This window comes from Gopherus evgoodei, chromosome 1, assembly GCF_007399415.2.
Source record: "Gopherus evgoodei ecotype Sinaloan lineage chromosome 1, rGopEvg1_v1.p, whole genome shotgun sequence".
Classification (NCBI taxonomy): Eukaryota; Metazoa; Chordata; order Testudines; family Testudinidae; genus Gopherus; species Gopherus evgoodei.
In genome coordinates this window covers 232,800,890-232,822,381 of record NC_044322.1, presented here as the reverse complement: position 1 = coordinate 232,822,381, position 21,492 = coordinate 232,800,890, and the positions used below count along the sequence as shown (strand labels likewise).

The following is a 21,492-nucleotide window of genomic DNA, read 5'->3' as shown; positions in this document are numbered from 1 at the left end:
ATTCTCCACTTGTTATTATGGAGCTGATACACCCCGTCGCCCTTTGCAGGAGGGAGAGAGGTGCATTACAGCCCTGTGGTTTAGTCTGTAGGGCTGCTCCCGGTCTTGGGGCTGCTGGGCCCTGTGTCCTTAGTCAGTAGCCTGGCCCTTGGGTGCAGGACAGTGTGGCCTAGTGGCCAGAGTCAGTAGCCCTTCCCTTGCTATCAGGGCGGTACAGCCTAGTGGCCAGAGTCAGCAATATGGCCTTTGCTTTCAGGGCAGTGTGGCCCAGTGGCCAGAGTCAATAGTGTAGGTGAGCTGGGCCACCACCCCGGGGTGCGCAGTGGCCAGGATAGGGGGACCCAGACCCGCCCTCTCCACCAGGTCCCAGCCCAGGGTCCTGTAGGTGGCGGGGTTGTCCACCACCAGCTCGACGGGGATCCTACTAAAACATGCTGAGCCTGTCTCCGGTTCTACAATCACTTCCTCACAAAGTTTCCCTGGGTCACTTTCTACCTGATTCTCTGCAGTTTGTCTCTGGGTCTGCATGGTCTCGTCGCTTTCTGCTGTGTCCCGAGCCTGTGTGTTGGGGTACATCTCCATCTGGCTGGCCTCTGTGTCCTGGAGTGCAGGTGTTCCTCCTCAAGGAGTCAGCAGAGCACTTCTTTCCTCACCAGCAGTCAGCCCAGACTGAGCTGCTCTGCTGCCTTTTATATCCTGGAATCTCCAGGATAGGTGAGGAAGGTGTGGAATCTCCATCTCTGGAGATATTTAAGAGTAGGTTAGATAAATATCTATCCGGGATGGTCTAGACAGTATTTGGTCCTGCCATGGGGGCAGGGACTGGACCCGATGACCTCTCGAGGTCCCTTCCAGTCCTAGAATTTGGCCTGCCTTGTGCAGGAGGTCAGACTAGATGATCATATTGGTCCCTTCTGACCTATGAGTCTATGAGTCTATGAGAATCTATGGATAATACTGTCTTCAGCTGGAGCATGCTCAGCAGAACAGAGGGAGCATGGCCTCCTCAACCAAGAAAGAAGGGTTACCCCTGCTGCACCTGTGTGGGGCTAATACACCCTGTCACACAAATCTAAAAGTCTTCTGTTTTGTGCTTGTACAGAGATATGAGCCAAAGCCATGTTTATTGACAGTGAAAACATCTACATGCGAATTTGTCTCTTCCAAGATGTCTATTAGGTACGTTAGTACACATTCTCCACAGTGATTCTATCCCTGCGTGAGTGCATTGGCATGGGTAGTGGGTGTGGTAGTCCCTTCTCGGTCCTCTCACCCAGGAAGCAGCCACCATCTGGTAGCCATTACTCTCTGAGTGCAAGATGGTGGAATGCTTATGCTGCTGGAAGCACTATATCCTTGGAAGTGGATGGGAAGCCTGGCCATGGCCCTTCCTCCTTGTTCATCAGCAAGTGGCTGTAGTCCTGAGCAGGAGGGGAATGCAGTTTAAATCTGTTATACGTTGGCAGGTGCAATAAGGATTGATAACAAATATAGCAGTCCAGGTTAACCTCCTTCAAATCACATCAGAGTAAAGGTTTCCAGAACCAGAGTCTCTAGGTCCATCAGAGGGCAAATGCAATGCAGAGTTGTTATACCTGAAGTACTACAAGCTACACTGAATGCCTTTGCAAACATTATAACACTCCTGAAGTGGACACAGGGTCGACAATGCAACCTATATAGCTCAAGTATCTCAACAATGTCATATTTGCTGGGGAGCCAGCAAGTCTAGTGTTTAGAGCAGGGAATGGGGAGCAAAGAAGTGTAGGTTCTATTTCCAGTTTTGCCAATTACTCGCTTCAAATGTATTCTGTGCCTTAGCTTCCCCAACTTGTAAAAGGAGGATAATATTTGTAAGCCTCTAGTGCAAAGCATTTTTGCATCCTTGGATGAAAGGTGCTGTAGACGCGTGTATTATTATAATAGGGCTATGGAAGCTGATACTCTTATATATGATGAAGGATGCAGAACACGCTCACCTGTTTTTCATAACTGTGAGTGACAAATATGCAGGGGCCATTTAAAATGTGCCCTAAAATGTCAGGGGAGTCAAGTTCAGTCCTGGGCTTCATGATCCTGGGAAAACTATTCAGAAAGCATGTGTGTGTGATGTGTGTAACAGGATGGGCAGAAGCAGGGTGCATCATTCTCTAGTAACATCCTCTGATCCTCAAAGTCTCATTGGCCTTGACCTGTTATTCATCCCTCTTCCTCTTTCTTTGGTAGCAGGGAGTCAAGACTTGACAGAGAGAGGGAAAGGGTTTGTAAGGCATCAGAAAAACTCCTTTCCCACTCAGTGTGTACAAAGCTTTTAGGAGAACACACACTTATAAAACATATTTGGGTGATGGAATTTGGTTTTAAAACACCACCAGTGAACACCTGGGATGCTTGGCTCTGGCAATTTAATCTCTCTAATAATAATTTGCATTACGGTAGGACCTAGAGACTCCAGTTAGGGATTGGACCCCATTGTGTAAGGTGCTGCACAAAGATGTAATAAAAACCCACACTCAGGGCCCGCCTCCTCCCACAAATTTATTGCACTAATATGCAGTGAATTTCTGTTTTTAGTTTTGGTTTTACTTATTCAAAACCTTGATCCAAATGGTAGTTCCCCTCGGCCACATGGTGCTTGAGCCCAGATCCACGAGTAACTTTACACATGTGAGCAGTTCCATTGAACTCAGTGACACAAGTCACGTGCAAAGTTACTCACCTGTGTAACTGTTTGAAGGATGCAGACCTTGGTTTGCCTTTCTTTCATAGACCAATGTGTAAGTGTGCGGTGGGGGGAAATGTCTCATAGAAATATTAAGAAGCCAATGCACCCAAGACAAAAGAGAGATTTTCTTAGGCATGAAAAGCAACAGGAGCCCGTTAGATACAGGCAGGAGGATATTCAAAAGCATTTAGCACTGGGCTAACTCTACTCTTGAAGTCAGTGTGGGTTTTATCATTAATTTACTGGGAGCAAACTTAATCTAAGCTGAACACTTCCGAAGATCTCACCCACAAGATTTTCACAAAGAGAAAAAACACACTCCAACAACATCTCATTAGAATAGTAACCAAAAAGTAGTCCATATGGATTTTACACATTTATACAGAGTGGTCAACATGCAGTACTAAAAAGCAGTTTTTATTTTATTTACATGTAGATAGTATGAGATTTTTGAAAAGACTGTTCATGGTTGTAGGATAATTGTTCCAAAAAGCAGAATGTAATTAAAATTAAAAAAAATACTGTATACAAGAAAATCAATGCATTTAATAAAATAAAGCATATTTTGTCTCTCTTTAAACTGTATGCAAAAATATTTAAATATATATCTGTTCAAAAAAGAGATCAAGCTCTTTGATCTAGTGGTGCACAATAATTATTCAAATCAATTAGACAAATGTATTTGGTGGGTTTGAATTAATAGGCCAAGCAAGCTTTTTTTCCTTTGCTTCTCTGTCAAATGAATCATAGATTGAGTCTTTGGTTACAGTTTTGGCTGGTGCGGGGATTTCTGAGATTCCAACATAATTTTTTTTGGCCATCCTTGAACTGGTAGTGATGGTGTATGCATTGCTTCGGTAGCATTTCATGGAGGACATGCAAAATGTTTCTTTCATCCCTTTCCTGAAGTTTGCATTATACACTGAATACAGGGTGGGCTTAGAGGCTGACGAACTAAAGGATATCCATGTGATGGCCATGAAAACCAAAGAACTCTTTCTGTAGTCTGTCTCCTGTGGGTGCCACAGCTGCACCACGTAAAAAGGAAGCCATGATAGCAGAAATACTAAATTTAACATCAGGAACATCTTGATGGTTTTCACTTTTGTCCTTGGGACTATATTCATGGTTCGCCTGACTGTTCTGCCATCGGTTCCTATCCTCCAAATGTATTTGATGACCTTTTGGTAAAATAAGATGATGAAAATGGATGGAATCAAAAAACTCACCAGAAGATGGATGATGCTATAGACAGCTCCATCCCAAGAATAGGGGAGAAAAAAGTTGCAATGGTTGTCCCAACTGGAGCCATAGAAAAAGAAAGCTGGGGACACAAAAGCGGCATCAAAGATCCAAGATGCTGCAATCATTTTCTTGGCTTTTTCTCTGGACACTTTGAAACTCAAAGGATAGACAATTGTGTAGAACCTATCTACACAGATAGACAGCAGCACGTAGATCTGGACACCTGGGGTGAGATACTGAAAATATCTCACTAGCTTGCACATAATGCTCCCAAGTGTCCACCTGCCAGACATAAACTGGAGCAGCACAAATGGAGCACTCATCATGCTAATGAGGAGATCGGCACAAGCCATGGAGACCACAAAGTAGTTGGTGGTAGACTGAGTCCTCCTGCTCCGGTGGATCACTAGGCAAACGAGGGAATTTCCAAAGACAGAGAACAGCCATAATGCTCCAAAAACCATGCTGGCTACTGCTATTTCCCCTGGTCTCAGTTCATACCGCAAGACAGTACTGTTTCTGTCTGCTCTGTGTTCCCTGGCTAAATCTGTCATCTCATGGCTTGCCAGAGACATAGAGGTTTCAGAGTGGCTGTCGTTCTGGAGTAGTAGCAGTACTGTTGGGATAACAAAAGAACCTTTGCTATTATCCATACCATAGGCAAACATCATTGTCACGTTTTTCTCTTGAGCTCTGAATGGAGACAGAAGCAGAAACATTATTGTTAAAAGGAGGAGAAAAATATATGATTAAAAAATAATAAATTTTGCTTTGGGCTATTATTATGAAAAGTAAACAAATAGCCAATCCACGTTTGAATACAAGAAACACCTGTTTATTATCTAGTCCATAGTTCCCTGACAACCTGGATGGATATATATATATGTATATGTGTGTGTTTTTCTGTATATATTGCGTGATGGTGAGCATTGCAATGCTTAAGTCACTTTGTGGAGCTGGGTGTGGGTGACTGAAAGGAGCGAGTGGTGGAGGGTTGTGTGTGTGGTGGGTGACTGGTTGTAGTAGTAACTGGGTGAGTGAGTTGTGGTGATGGGGGCTGGATTAGTGGGGTGAGTAAATGGTAGTGTGGAAGGTTACTGAGAGTATCAGTGAGGTTATTGAATGGTGGGGTGACAGAGAGACAGAGTGAGACGTAGTGCCACTGTGCAACATTTCCTTCAGCAACTGGAGAACCATATCCTGGAATAAGCCACCCTGGAGAATGCTGCCAGCTTCACTGCTTCACCCATCCTCAGTTATCTGCTTCTCCTTCCCCAGTCACCTCGTCTGAGGATTAACCGCTAAGATAAATGTGAATTAAAAATATTTGTATCAGCTACATAACTTTATAAATAAGGGATGGGGAAGAATACAGTAGAAGAAAGTCTGTTAATGAAAGATAGAGAGTTAGTGAAAAGCTGGGAGGTGAGGGGGACCCAGCTGTTAGGTTTAGTCTCATGCTCTGATTATCCTGACTTTGTCTCTGCCTATTGCTTTTTTATTAGACAGGAAATATAGTCAATTTCTCAGGATTGTGTGCTCTGGAGGGGTCTTTGTGCAAGGGTCAGCACCACCATGTTGCGCGATGGACACTTGACAAAATTGCCAGACTCTAGTGATGGACATTGGTGTGGGGCGGGAGGGGGCTCCGGGCTGAGGAAGGGGAATTGGAGTGTGGGAGGGGGTACAGGCTCTGGGCTGGGGGTGCGGGTTCTGGGGTAGGGCCATAAATGAGGGGTTCAGGGTGTGGGAGAGGGCTTCAGGCTGGAGCAGGGGATTGGGAGTGTGTGAGGGTTCCAGCTGGGGATGCAGGCTTTTGGGTGGGGCTAGGGATGAGGGGTTTGGGGTGCAGGAGGATGCTCCAGGCTGGGATCAAGGGGTTTGGAGGGTGGGAGGGGGATCGGGGCTGGGACTGCAGTAGGGGGTTGGGGCCCAGGAGGGGGTCAGGGGTGCACGCTCCAGGCGGTGCTTACCTCAAGCAGTTCCCGGAAGCAGCAGTATGCCCCCTCTCCGGCACCTACACAGAGGGGCAGCCAGGCAGCTCTGAACACTGCCACATCCACAGGTGCCACCCCTGCAACTCCCATTGGCCATGGTTCCCAGCCAATGGGCTGGGAGACACGGAGTCAGTGGTCAGGGAAAGGGGATGGAGGCAGCATGTAGAGCCACCTGGCCGTGCCTCTGCCAGCAACAGCAGGGACAGGGAGCCACTTGTGGGAAGTTGCCTGAGGTAAGTGTCCCCACAGACCTCAAAATTTTTACCACGGACACTTGTGTCTGTGTATGAGCATGTTGCCAACCCGTCTTTGTGCAAGGGCTGACATCTTGGCAAGCACTATAGATCTGCCAAATTGAAAGCATGAGTCTTTATAGGAGTAAGACTCTCAAGCTGGGGGCTGTAACAGGAGGATACATGTGCAGTGACACATGGATGTAGAGTGAAATTCTGAAGATGTGCACTGACATTCTTGGAATAAGAATTCTGAATATTAAAACAAGCACCTGACTGTCCTGCAGCACTGTCCACCCCAGCAATTTATGCTCAGTTGTGTCCTCTGACTCTGCCTAAGAGAGAATGGGTGAGAGAATATACTTATGTCTACTTTAGATGCAATGTAAAAATAAATCCTGTAGGTTCATGACCGGGTTATAAACTGCTACAGTGAACTGTTGAATATAGCGATCAGTTCACCACTTCAAAGCTGAGACTTCTTGGGCAGCCCACAGCTATTTCATAGAGAAGCTCTTGTCTGGCTCTGGGAATAAGTGGAAATGTTTTGGCTGGCTTTGAGATATGTCAAATTATTTTCTGTATGTTTTGGAGGCCACACTATAAATTGACACACTGGTTTCCAATGGTCAGAATTGATTGTTTTGGAACAATCTGCAATATGAGTACAGATGCATGGCTCAGTTTAGCAATGTCAAAGACTTATTATCTTTTTCTATGCTCACATGGCTCCGTTTCCCTACTGGAGCTCTGAAAAGACCCTCATTTTCTCTAATTTCATTGCAATCCTCCCCATGCAGCTGTGTCATAGCCTTCATGCCTCTAATAAAGGCTGGTTGGAATTCCCTAGCAAACCCATCAGTCAAAAAAGAAAGTGTAAGATTGGAAAGTGAATAGAGTAGTGATTATGTGAGGGATTGAGTGCCCTAGAATTGCATTGACTTTAGTAGGATTTGGGAACTCTCGGCATCTTGCCAGATGGGACTCCTTATAGCACCATTGCCTGAGGTATCTGTTGATCATCATAATCTTGTCTTGTCTTCACCCTCCTTCTCTAGAATCCCACTAAAGATCACTTGAGTATCCATTTTTTTTAGCATCTTCCCCAGTCTGGCATAGTCTCCCTTGATACATTCCTGTGAGAATCTAGCGTGTCATTTGTTCCCATGTGAGGGGGAATCAGTGGAGTCTTTCCTGCTTCTGTTAGGTTCTTCTTCAGCCTCAGGACCACATCCTATATCTTAGTTCTCGCCAGACAGCACATCCTTCTGTTCTCCCGGAACAGCTCTGGTGACAGGCCTGTCTGTTCTTAATAGGGAGTCCCCAATCACGTAGTCTGGCCTTTTCCTGGTGTTGCTGAGATTCTCTGGACTTCTTCCTGTTCTTTCTGCCTGCAACTCCTCTTGTTATTTATACTCCCGTGAAATCTTCTGCGAGTCATTCTGTATCCTCCCGGGGCTCTGAACTCTGGATATCTCCATTGGCTCTTCCCCTCTTCTTATAGGACTGGCCACTCTTCTCTTCTTCCTTTCCCTCCCACCTTAAGTTACTGCCTGCTGTGTCCCTTCTTCTTTCTCCAACTCAGCAAACCTGTTCCTGAACTCTATCTCTCCTTCACTAGCTGGTCTTTTCATCTGCCTGGTTCTTGTAGTCACATGCTTCTACTGGCCACTTTCCTCACCCAGCAGTCTCCCCTCTGAGTTCTTCAGTTCAGCTTGCATCCGCGAGTCTCGACTTTTTCCCCTTCAGCCTCCTCTTGCCTTCCCTCCATCATCTGCTCAAATCTCCTTTGAAACTCAACCATAGTTTCCACCTGCATCTCCAAACTGCAGATCTTCTCTTACATCAGTTCCACTTCATGCCATCAATGCTTCTTTTCAGGTACATGCTCCAGGATAATTTACATCACACAGCTTCCATATCCAGTCATCTTCATTGTGTCTCCCATTGCTTGAATGACTACCACTGTTGCCTCTGTGTCCATCATAATCTACCTGCCAAGTAAAAAAACCAACCCAAAACTAACCCCCCCCCAAAACACCAAAACAAAACTGGAACACCACATGCCCCCCTCCCCTTTTTACAGCTGTTTACTGGCTCTTGTGCTGCTGGCTAACTGTTTGGATGCCTTTATAGGACCCCTAATCAGGGATGTCCCGTCCCCTAATCAGGGCTCTGCCTCTCTAGTAACACATTGTCCCCTACCAGTCTCTACAAATTGAACGGGAAAACAAACCAAAACAATACCTCCCCCAAACCCCCTCACTCCAGAAAAAACACGACACCCACACAAACTCATACTCTACCCCCAAAGGAGCAGGGGATAGCCTCCTCCTTTCCCCTCCAAGAGAACACAAACTCCCCTGTTTACAGCTCTGTTTTCTGGCTAAGCATTTGTGGCTGTTGCTTTAACACTGGAAAAACAAAAGTAGCTCTAATGGAAATGATAATATTTTATATTTATCTAACACTGAAGGATTCCAAATCATGTCAAAAGCTATCTATAGCCATCACCAGTGAAAGGCAGCCACTTCTGGGATGGATGGCAAGCAGCTGGTATAAAGCACACACTAATAGCAAGAGGGGGAAATGTTGAACATCCAGGCAAGCCTGTACTCTCCTGAATAGTTCAATGGTATCTCTCAAGTTCATGGAGGACAGATAAGACCTGTGGCCAGTCGGAGCTGCTGGGTGCTCAGCACTTTTGAAATTCACGTCACTTATCTTGGTACCTAAATATGGTTTAGTATCCTGACTCTAGCAATCCATTTGTGGAGATCTTGAAACTAGAGGTCAAGATCTTATCTGAAAGTCCCTTATGTAGTAAATAACATGGTACCCAGCTTTATCACCAGGATGACGGGCTAATTCAATGTTCTATTTAAATCTTGTATGGTGCTTAGGCATTAAGGTGACGAGAACAGCAACCCTTAAAAAATAGCAACCCTAAGATAGAAACATAATAGATCTTGTCAGAGTGTGAACTTGACCTTCAAGGGAGTCTAGATATTCCAAAATTGATGCTTCAACTACTGCACCATCCATTCTAGCTCTAATCTCAGAACTCTCTATTATTATAATCTCTCTGAATCAAAGACACACCCACCCACCCACCCCAGGATGTAGCATCTCTGTAGGATGGCAGCTTATAGTTCTAGAAGCTGGCATTCATTTAATGGATTAAAAGCTGGCTAAAAGATAGGTCTCAATATAATTATGAATGGGGAATCATCACTGAACTGGTGTTTTTAGTGGGATCTCTCAGGTATTGATTCTTGGCCCTATGCTATTTAATATTTTTATTAATGATGTAGAAGAAAACATAAAATTATCACTGATAAAGTTTGCAGATGATATAAAAAATGAGGAGTGGTAATTAATGAAGAAGAGAAGTCACTGATATAGTGCGGTCTGGGTTGCTTGGCAAGTTGGGTGCAATCAAACAATATACATTTTATATAAGGCTAAATGTAAATATATACATGTAGGAACAAAGAATATGGGCCATACTTCCATGATGATGGACTCTATCCTGTAATCTATGACTCTGAAAAGATTTGGATGTCATAGTGGATAATCAGCTGAATATGAGCTCCCAGTGCAACACTGTGGCCAAAAGAGTAAATACAATCTCTGGATGTATAAGCAGGGGAATCTTGAGTAGAAGTAGAAAGATTATTTATCTTTGTATTTGGCACCAGTGTGATCACTGCTGAAGTAATCAGTCCAGTTCTGGTGCCCACAATTCAAGGAGGATGTTGATAAATTGAAGAAGATTCAAAGAAGAGCCATGAGAATGATTAAAGGATTAGAAAACATGTATTCTAATGATAGACTCAAGGAGCTCAATCTCTTTTGCTTAACAAAGAGAAGGTTAAGGAGAGACTTGATTGCAGTCTATATGTACCTACATTGGGAACAAATACTTAATAATGGGCTCTTCAATCTAGCAAAGATCTGATGGCTGGAAGTTGAAGCTAGACAAACTGAGATTGGAAATAAGGTGTACATTTTTAACAGTGAAAGTAATTAACTATTAGAACAGTTTAGCAAGTGTCTTGGTAGATTCTCCATCACTTGCAATTTTAAAATCAAGATTGGATGTTTTTCTAAAAAAATATGCTCTAGGAATTATTTTGGGGAAGTTTTATGGCTTGTGTTATACAGGAGGTCAGACAAGATGATCACCGTGGTCCCTTTTGGTCTTGGAATAGATCAATCTATGAAAGAGACAAGGTGGGTGAGTTAATATCTTTTATTGGACCAACTTCTGTTAGTGAAAAGACAAGTTTTTGAGCTACACAGAGCTCGTTTTCAGGTCTGGAAAAGGTCCTCCAAGTGTCACAGCTAAATACAAGATGGAACAGATTGTTTAGCATAAGTAGTTAACACATATTGTAAGAGACCATTCAGGGTGAAGTGGCCAGTTAACACCTTTGCAGACACAGGACAAAAAGGGGGTTAGCAGATTACTGATTTTTGTAAGAAGTCTGTGACATTATCTGATTAAAATAAGACCATGCAAATCATTGTTGATACCACTGTTATATACTAGCAATGAATCTTATTCAAAGTGTGCCAAGAAGGTGTCAATAGAAAGGGTTAAGCTGCTTGCAGGCTAAATGACCCAGAGTCAACCTTTAGAGACATGTTAGAAAAGTTTGTGAATGATAATTGGGGCCATTCCATGTTAGATAGGCTAGAAGAGAGGTCAGCAACCTATGGCACATGTGCTAAAGGCGGCATGTGAGCTGATTTTCAGTGGCACTCTGCTGCCAGCTTGGAGTTCTGTCCCCTGGTGCCCTATCAGCTGGGGTCCCATCCACTGGCCCCCTGCCAGCTGGCTCCATGCCAGTTGGGGTCCCAGCCGCCATCCCTGGGGGCTCCGCTGCCAGCCTGGGGTCCCGGGTGCTGGCCCAACTCAGTTCATTGCTGGTCTGGGGTTCTGGCTGCTGGCTCCTTGCTAGTTGGAGTCCAGGCCACCAGCCCTGTTCAGCCCACTGCTGATCTGGGGTACTGGCTGCCGGCCCCCTGCCAGCCAGGGTCCTCTCCAGAGGCCCCACTCAGCCCGCTCCTGGCCTGGGGTCCTGGTCGCCAGCCCTCTGCCAGCCAGGGTCCTGTACAGAGGCCCTGCTCAGCCCACTGCTGGCCTGGGTCCTGGCTGCTAGCCCAGGGCTCTGCTCCTGGCCTCAGCCTGGCACTCTGCAGCTGCCCCCAGCTGTGGCCCACTGGCCCCCGTCTGGGGCAGTGAGGGGTGCAGACAGGGGCAAGAGGGGGCACAGCTCAGCACCCCCACCTTAAAAATTGTTCCAGCCCCACTGGGATATTTTTTAGTCCTGATTTGCTGCTTTACAACGCCACGTGGAACATTGTACCGGGTTTGACGTTGTGTATGCTGTCTGTCGCAATTTTTCCCTCGCTGTGAGTTGAGCGGTACATTTGACAAAATGTTAGCTCCTAAGAAAGCAAAGTTAGATGTGTGTTCATTTCAGCCTTTTTGGACAGATACATTTGGATTTTTTCAAAAGAAGGACCCTGCTGTCTGTGCTCTCTGTTGTGAAAGTGTTGTTTGTCGCACATCAAGTGCTCGATGACATTTTGAAATGAAGCACGAGAAAATCTTTTTTGATGAAGCAGACAAGACTGAATTGATCAAAAAGGCAGCAGCAGGATATGAGAAGCAAAGCAGTGTTTTTAAATGCTTAAGTGTAAGTAAAAATCAAGCTACAGAAGGAAGTTACAAGATTGCACAGTGCACTGAAAAAAACAGAAAGCTGTTTAGAGATGGGGAATATATAAAAGAAGTTTTTCTCAAGAGTTCGGAGGTTTTGTTCAATGATTTGCCAACTAAAGATATGATCGTATCTAGAATAAAGAAATGCCCATCTCTGCCAGAACAGTTGAGAGATGCATAAGCAAAATGGCAGAAAACATAAAGGAAAAGTAGATGACTGCATTAAAAGACACAGCGGTGTTTAGCGTTGCAGTTGATGAGAGTGTGGATATAAACGACATTCCACGTTTGGCAGCTGTCACAAGATATTGTGCTTTCAATGAAATCTAAGAACAATTTTGTTGCCAAAACCCCCTGCATGGTACAATAAAGGGGGAAGATATGGTGGAAAGTTTAGTAAACCATTTTGAAGAACAAGGAGTTGACAAAATATTTCGTTTGACAACAGATGGTGCTCCTGCCATGGTTGGAAAACAGAAGGGATTTGCACAGTTACTTGAAGATCAAATTGGCTGCCCGACAGTCAAATGTCACTATATCATCCATCAAGAAAACCTGTGTGCTAAAATTTCTAATTCAGAGCTTAATAATGTGATGCGAATTGTGAATTTCCTTGTTGCTCGATCTGCTTTGACTCACAGACAGTTTCAAGCACTGCTAGAAGAGATGGACAGTGCTTATAACGACATCCCACTTCACAGCAACATTCGGTGGCTGTCGTGGCAAGGTTTTCGTGCACTTTGTAAACTGTTTTGATGCAATCAAAACCTTTTTGTCAGAAAAAGCACAAAACTACCCCAACCTGGATGATGACAAATGGCTGTGTAAGCTCATGTTTCTAATTGACATCACCGCTCACCTAAACAAACTCAACCCCTGTCTCCAGGGTGCAGAGCAAATGGTTCTGGATCTTTCTGAAGCCTGGAAAGCATTCGTTGTAAAACTAGCAGTTTTTTCTTGGGATATTCGAACTTGAAGCTACTGAGAGAGATCATGGGGCCTCTGTTCTGACCTGCTGGATGTCCCTGCCACTGAAATTTAACTGTTTGAAGAAAACTGCATTTGCAATGCTTTCAGCATTTGGATCCACATACCTGTGTGAACAGGTATTTTCACACAAGAAATCTGTCCTCTGTCCCTCTCTAAGCGGGTTAACAACCGATCACTCAGAAGCCTGTGTGCAGCTTAAAGTATCCAAATACATGCCAGACACTGGAAAACTCAGAAAGGAAAAGCAAGGGCAAGGATCACACTAAACTGATAAGATCTGCATTTTAATTTAATTTTAAATGAAGCTTCTTAAACATTTTGAAAACCTTATTTACTTTATATACAACAATAGTTTAGTTATTTAATATAGTCATAGCGTGAGACCTTCTAAAAACATTAAAATGTATTACTGGCACGTGAAACCTTAAATTACAGTGAATAAATGAAGACTTGGGACACCACTTCTGAAAGGTTGCCAACCTCTGGGCTAGAACTTTGAAATGAAAACCTGTATTGTTAGAGAATTAGAGGTGATACTAATTGTATGTGTGTACTTATATCTTGTTAGATGTTAGCCATGTAAACAGACAGTTCCTGTCTGTCACTGTATCTATTGATTCAGAGATCAAAAAGGAATATTAACATTTAGATGAATCTTGGGTGAAATTATGTCATTGTCTATATGTCTCTTTAAAGTTCGTGATAAACTGCCTAATGGATAAATTGCCTTATGTTAATTGGTGTAGCTAATTACTGGTGATGCTTGGGAAATAGGGCTACTTCAAAGTCTCCACGATTACGTATTGTTCGCCTAAGGACTCTGAGCTGGCAAGAGAAGGCTTGGAACTATATAATGATGTCTTGGGTCCTGATCCTTGTTATTTCAGATCTGCTTGATGCTTCATGCAGGGGAAGCTTAAGTCGTAAGACAGAGATCTCCAGTCCTATCTGGATCACCTTGAATATGAACATAGGACTATAACCTATGGACTAATTCTGAAAGAACTCTTTGCAACTACGAAGCTCACCATTTCTACTATTAATCTGATTTCAGAACTGTACTCATGTCTGTATGTATATTAATCTTTTAACCAATACTCTCACTCTCTTTTCTTTAATAAATTTTAGGTTAGTTAACAAGAATTGGCTGTAATCATGTATTTGGGTAAGATCTGAGATATTCCTTAACCTGGGAGGTAATGTGTCTGATCTTTTGGGATTGGTAGAAGTTTCTTACATGATGAATAAGATTTTCAATACTCCTCATCACATTTGACTTGGATGTTTGGGTGGAGGCCTGAAGCTGGGTTGCTTTAAGGGAACTGTGTTGTTGGCTTCTGGGTAACCAATAAGGTAATGTAGAAGCTGTTTTGTGCTGGCTTGGTAAATCTATGTATTGGACTATCCACCAGCTTTGGGGATTGTTTTCCCCATTCTTTTCAGTTGACCCTAACTGAGTAACCTCAGTTGGGCTCCCCAGGACCCTGGGCACAAAGACATAAACCTTTATCAAGTCCATGATTTTTGGTGTCTAGCAGAATTATGAATTGAAGACCCCAGGCTTGTCTATTGAAGGTGTTGTGCAGGTTTCCTTTGAGGACAAGGTCTTCAGAGGTCAGATATAGAGTGATGTATGAAAAGTGGTTGCCCACAGGTGATATAGTGTTTTATCATTTTCCTGCGTGAGTTCATTCGCGAGCATAGCGATTATCAGGTTTCACCCACATAATTGTTATTGGGGAATTTAGTGCACTGGATGAGGTACACCACACATAGTGATCGGCATGTGTAGGACCCATGAATCTTGAAAAGTGTGTGCGGGGGGGTAGTGATCATTGTAGCAGTGGAGCTATGTCTGTAGAGTTCACATCTGTTGTTTTGGAAGGGTCTGGTGCCTCTTTGAGTTGGTGGGTCCTGGTCTGTGGGGAGCTTACTTCTGAAGATGAACTTGGAGAGGTTGGGGTGTTGTTTGAAGGTCAGAAATGGGGGGTTCAGGAAAGATTTCTTTCAGGATGTGGTCTCCATCAAGTAGGGCTTGTAATTGTTTACTGATACCCTAGAGGGGTTCCATTGTGGGGCGGTCAGTGGCAACTAGAGATGTGAGGTCAGAGGGTTTTTTTCCCTTCTGTATTGAAGTAGGTTCTCTCAGGGCATTTGGGTGGCCTGTTCCATGGTGTGGTGTCCTTGTTTGGTGAAAGTTGTTTTAAGTTTGTTTAGGTGTGAAGCCTGGACTTTCTCCTTGGAGCATATTCTGTGGTCTGTGAGTGCCTAGCTGTAGATAACAGATTTCTTGGTGTGTTTGGGGTGATTACAAATCCAGTAACTACCTGAGACACACAAAGAAATCTATTATCACTCCACCAGAAGGATGTCTAGCATGGTTACAGTGCAATTATGCATTTACTGTCATGATTAGAAACATGGTTTTCTGAGTTCTGTTGACATTTGAGGCAGCTAAAATTTCATGTATTGATTCAATAAGGAAACCTATTTTAATTCATGCTATAAATTTTCCTTTTATGACTCATGCAAAGGCATGACTCATTTTTCTTTCCTTTTTTCTTGTTTAGAATTAAAATGCTAATCAAATCAATTAAGAGACTGATCAGTAGATGATAGTTGCATGAAATCAGAGCACTGAGTGAGGTTTCGTTAATACATTGATGTTTGTATTCAAAGTATTATCTTACCTTCTCCAAAGTATTATCAGGAGTGTACAATAGCAAATATATTCTGCAAAGCATTGTCTTCCCGTTACAAAGAATGCACTGGACGTTCATTTATCAGAGTAACAATGATTTTATGTAATACTGAATAGCCAATTAATCAGTACAAGTTACCAGGCATACAAATGTCACTTGACACATGTTGATGCTACATTTCTATTTAGCTTTTTTTTGCATGGCAAAAAGTTACCCAGGGAACCCAGACTGGCCTGTGTGGCACAGGAATTCAAAATATCCTTGCTTTCGTAATACCATGCTGGTTTCTGACACTGCTGCTAGCACGGTACCAATAAGCATGCATAGTGACCAGCTCTGCTACTGCTAGTAAGGCTGGCCTGCACCTGACATCTCCCCAGATATGCAAGAAAGCTCTGAAGAGCTCCGATTTTGAGGTGAGATGCTGTCTGTCTCCCAGTGACAAGGTATACCTACCCCACACCAGTCCCAAAAGAGTTAACTGTGCTTGACAGGCTGAGGAAACCCCGCCCCTTCGACTCTGTTGTGCATGCTCAGCCTGGTGGCAGAGTATAAAAGGAAGCAGCCCAGCTCACTCTGGGCAGGTTGCAGAAGGGGGAGGATGCAGACTGCAGGCTCTCTCCAGGGAGTTGCTACAGGCCTGGGTTACAGAGTCATAGCACACAGAGCTCCAGACAGACTCCAGGCTGCCTGATGAGCCCAGAGAAGGGACCACACCAACAGGAGCTACACCACTTGAAGGCCCCAGAAACATGGGGGAACAGTGGAGCTTCACTGAGGGTGAAGGGGTAGGAAGCAGCCTAGAGGACTTAGACTTTTCTCCTGTGAGTGAAACAGGGAACTAGTCAGCACGTTTCGGGAGGATCCCTGCTGACTCAGTGGTAAGCACCCCACCACTGCCAGGGCCTTGGGCTGGGTCTCAGAGGAGCAGGGAAGGCCCGAGTCCCCCACCCTGGATGCCACACACCCCAATTGGTGCTCCACTTCCCCAGTGGGCCCCTTGGTCACACAATCCCACAGAAGTAGGTTACTTTATTGACTCTGGCCATTAGACCACACTGCCCTGAGTGGAAGAGCTGCTTTATTGACTCTGGTCATTAGACTCTGATGCCCTGAGATGAAGGGCCATCCTTACTGACTCTAGCCATTAGGCCGTACTGCCACATTGTATAGACAGGGTCATGAACACAGGACTTAACTGGCTGCTATACAGTTTTTTCCCTTCTTTTCATCATACGTGACCCGGAACATCGGACGGAGTGTACCTACCCGACAGCACTCCCTATGTCTTACAGTGGAAGTGGAAAATGACCCCCCCACACACTTCACTTACAAATTAAAAGAACAAATCAAATAAAATAAGGATCAAACTTGCAGCCTCTGTGCCATTGCTTCCAACCCTGACACATCCAAGCTGGCTGAGATATGCATCAAATTTAGCTAATGATGCAATGAAGATTGTCTGATGCCAGCAGCAGGTCTGCTCTGACTAATTTGCATGCATGATGTACCATGCTAGCAGTGGTAAAAGTTCCTAGTATGATCTTGCCAGGCGCATAGCCATTTTCTTTTATAGTGGATTTAGTGGTGATGAAAGGAACTGGATGAGCAGCTGTGGACACAGAAATAATGTCTCTATTCCCAGTACGGATACAGCAAAGGCAGCAGCATAGGAAGCTTCCACATACTGCCCTGCTGATATGCCTCAACTTTGCACCTGAAGGAATCTCTCTCAATATGAGCCCATATGTCCTAAGCCCTTCTGCAGAGACTGCCCACAAAAGCAGCTGGGTTAATACTGAATGCAGAGATAGTTTGTGATGGGAACACTTTTCCACCAGGAAATGGATTATAACTACCAGCCCATTTCACACAGGAAAATACTCAGTCAGCGGCCGATAACAACTTCCATGTACTCCTGAGATGGGTTGGAAGAAAACACTAGAGATTATACAAATGGGTGCATTTTATACCTGCATTTGAGCCATCAGCCTAGATCACGGGTAGTCAACAGGTGGACCACGGGCCAAATCCAGACCATGAGAGACTTTTGAATGGACCCTAAAATCTGTTTTTTACTTATTATTATCAATATTGTTGTTGTTTTTTAATTATTTTCTCCAGAGTCTAGACCTTGACTATACCTTGACCAAGAAATTTGGACCTCGACAAAAAATAATTGACTACCCCTGGCCTAGACTACAGGGGAAATCATATATAAACTAAGCAGACGGTCGTCAGCACTGGGTAAAGATGTGCTGCAGCCTTCTTCACTCAACACCACCAGTGATTAAACATTATACTGCAGTTTAAACTATCACATCTCCCCCCTTTTTAATTTTCTTTTCTGCATTTTTACAATTTTAAAACTATAAAACTTTTTCTTCAAATTAACTTTTAATCTCAACATGCCTCCATCTATTACTCATCCTTAAATCGCACTGTTGTTTTTTAACTATACTGCCACTTGGTGACTAGACAAGTCTTCTATTGGCAGTGGCTTTGTCTGGCAGGTTTGGAAGAGGTGAATCTTCTTCTCCTTGTTCTTCATCTGCAATTTGCAGAGTTTGCTCAGTTGATTATACAGTCTCTGAAACAAATTGTTGAACTCCCCAGTTTGTCTCAATAGCGTATGATCTGGGTGAGGAATTTTTTTTTTTTTTTTACTTTACAACAGCTGGAGTGCTCCAGCCTTTTCCTCCATCCAGTTTGACACAAACATGGTCACCAGGTTCCAGATATCAGTTACAAATGTGTTCTTAAGCTTTTTTTGCCTTTTGATCTTTTTTGCCTATTCTTCTGATGTCTGGGCCTCTTTGTGGCTGGATTCTTTTACACGGTTGGAAATGGGTCCTGAGTAGCCTTCCTGGGTTGAGCTATAAATGGTAGCAATTAATGGTGTTGATCTATACCTCATAAGAACTAGGAATGGATTTTCCTGCTTCAGTATTTTCTTGGCTGTCTGTACAGCTCTCTCAGTCTCTCCATTTGTTTGTGGGTAATACAGGAAGCTAGTGATGTGTTCAAAATAATATTTTGTTTGGAATTACTTAAATTCATCTGCGGTGAATTGTGCATTGTCCGTTACTAGTTGTCCTGGAATACCAAAATGTGCTCTTTAATTGCTCAATAATACTGAGACATATTGCATCTTTCAAATATATTATTTAAAAAAATATAAAAAATAATCCCCTGCAACTAGGTAATGTCCTCTGAATTCACGAAAAACTGCTGTTAGCCTCTTCCAGGATCTGTCTGGTAGAAGTGTTGTCATTAGAGGCTCTTTGCATTGTGCTGGTGTGTTAGCTCTGCAATATTCACAGAAGGATACTTTATTTTGTCATGTTCTTACTGATTCCAGGCCGTCACACTGACTGATTGGCCTGTTCATGGCATTTAGTTGGTCCTTGATATCCTTCATGGCTTAGGTCTAGAATTTCTCCTCTCAAAGCCCTGGGGATGACAGTGCAATCACCTTGAATCTTTAGTCCACTGAAATCATGTAATTGTTCTCATACAGCAAAGTAGTCTCTTGCCATGGCCATAGCATTCTTTAGATACTTGGGAGAGACAGGTGAAATAATATCTTTTAATGGACCAACTTCTGCTGGAGACTGAGACAAGCTTTTGAGCAGTGGTCCCCAACCTTTTTGTGGCCAGTAGCACATTCATGTTTTCAGAAGAGTGTGGTGGGCGCCAACAATTACTCACATACAGGGCTGGCTCCAGGCACCAGTGGAGTAAGCACGTGCCTGGGGCAGAGCATGCTACGGGGCAGCATTCCATCCATTCTGCAAAGTCGGAGTTTGTTTTTTTTTTGGCACCAGTTCTGGGCAGTGCAGAGAGAAGCCGAGAGGACAGAGAACACTGGCACCCGCAGCCTGCAGCCCCAGAATTCTCTGTCCCCAGTAGCTGGGGGGCCATGGCTTCTCTCTGGCTTAAGTCACGGCCCCGCACCTGCCAGGGACCAAGAACACCGGTGCTCGGAGCCTGCAGCCCCAGAGTTCTCTGTCCCCAGCAGGTGCGGGGCCCCGGCTTCTCTCCCCTGCTAGGCACTAGGCGGGTCCCGCACCTGCCAGGGACAGAGAACACCGGCATCCACAACCCACAGCCTGCAACCCCCGAGTTCTCTGTCCCTGGCAAGCACAGGGCCACGGCTTCTCTCCAGCTTAAGCCGTGACCCCTGCGCCTGCCAGGAACCGGGAACACTGGTGCCCAGAGAAGCCAAAGAGAAGCCGCAGCCCCGCGCCTGCCGGGAACCGAGAACACCGGCACCTGCAGTCTGCAGCCCCAGAGAAGCCGCAGCCCCTGTGCCTGCCAGGGACCAAGAACACCGGCACCTGCAGCCTGCAGCCCCGGAGTTCTCTGTCCCTGGCAGGTGCGGGCTGCGGCTTCTCTCGGCTTTGGAGAGAAGCCATGGCCCCACGCCTGCGGGGGACAGAGAACACTGGTGCCCACAGCCTGCAGCCCTGGAGTTCTCTGTCTCTGGCAGGCGCTGGGCCGCAGCTTCTCTCCTCTGCTGGGCACTAGGTGGGCGCACATAAATGCCCTGGCGGGCGCCAGGGTGCCCGCAGACACTACATTGGGGACCACTGCTTTTGAGCGTACACAGAGCTGTTCCTCGGATCTTGGAAAAGTACTCAGAGTGTCACAGCTAAATACAATGTCAAGCAGTTAGTTTGGGTTAAGTAGTTAGCACATATACTAAGGCAGTGGTTCTCTACCAGGGGTATATGAATCCCTGGGGCTACTCCGAGGTCTTCCGGGGTACATCAACTCATCTAGATATTTACCTAGTCTTACAACAGGCTAGATAAATAGCACTAGTGAAGTCAGTACAAACTAAAATTTCATAGACAGTGACCTGTTTATACTGCTTTATACATTATACACTGAAATGTAAGTACAATATTTATATTCCAGTTGATTTATTTTATAATTATGTGGTAAAAAAGAGCAAGGTTGCAATTTTTCAGTAACAGTGTGCTATGACACTTGTGTATTTTTATGTCTGATTTTGTAAACAAGTAGTTTTTAAGTGAGGTGGAACTTGGGGGTACACAAGAAAATCCAACCTCTGAAAGGGGCACAGTAGTTTGTTAAGGCTGAGAGCCAGTGTTCTAAGGGACCAGTTGGAAGACAAAAAGGGGGGTTAGTGGGTTACACATTGTTATAATGAGCCTTAAAACCAGTGTCTCTGTTCAGTCCGTGATTTGTAGTTTCTAGCAAAATACAAATTTAAGCTCCCAGACTCATCTTTTGAAAGTGTTGTGCAGGTTTCCTTTGAGGATGAGGACTGATAGGTCAGATATAGAGTGATCATTTTGTAAAAAGTGTTCACCCACAGGTGATGGGGTATTTTTGTCTTTTATCATTTTCATGAGTGAGTTCATTCGAGAGCATATGATTGTCAGGTTTCACCCACATAGATGTTATAGGGGCATTGAGTGCACTGGATGAGGTACACTACATGTTGTGATGGGCATGTGTAGGTGTTGTGGGGATATTGATCATTGTAGCAGTGGAGATATGTCTGCAGAGTTTGCATCCATTGTTCTGGCAGGGGGTCTGGTGCTGCTTTGAGTTGGTATGTCCTGGTCAGTGGGGTAGGCAGGGAGCATAAATTCATAGCTTTGCTAGACACTAAAAATCATGGTCTTAATATGATTTATGACTTATTACAACAATATGTAACCCACAACTCCCCCTTGTAGTCCTACGATTACAAGGGTGTTAACAGGCTGCTTCATCTTGAATTGTCCCTTAGAATCTGTGCTAACTATTTATGCTAACCCTGCTGTTCAACCTTGTATTTAGCTGTGATATCATCAGACCCTTTCCCAGACCTGAAGAAGAGCTCTGTGTA

The 21,492-nt window shown here is 44.4% G+C and overlaps 1 protein-coding gene across 1 annotated transcript in view; it reads right to left on the bottom strand.

The window, feature by feature from the left end:
* Window positions 1-3,302: 3,302 nt before the first annotated feature.
* The window catches only part of GPR19 (G protein-coupled receptor 19), a 34,117-nt gene continuing 15,927 nt past the window's right edge, over window positions 3,303-21,492 (bottom strand). Inside the window, exon 2 of the mRNA XM_030539229.1 lies at window positions 3,303-4,663. Within this exon, the coding sequence (XP_030395089.1) occupies window positions 3,394-4,641 (1,248 nt within the window). The 5' untranslated portion in view covers window positions 4,642-4,663 and the 3' untranslated portion in view covers window positions 3,303-3,393. The remainder of the gene's footprint in view (window positions 4,664-21,492) is intronic.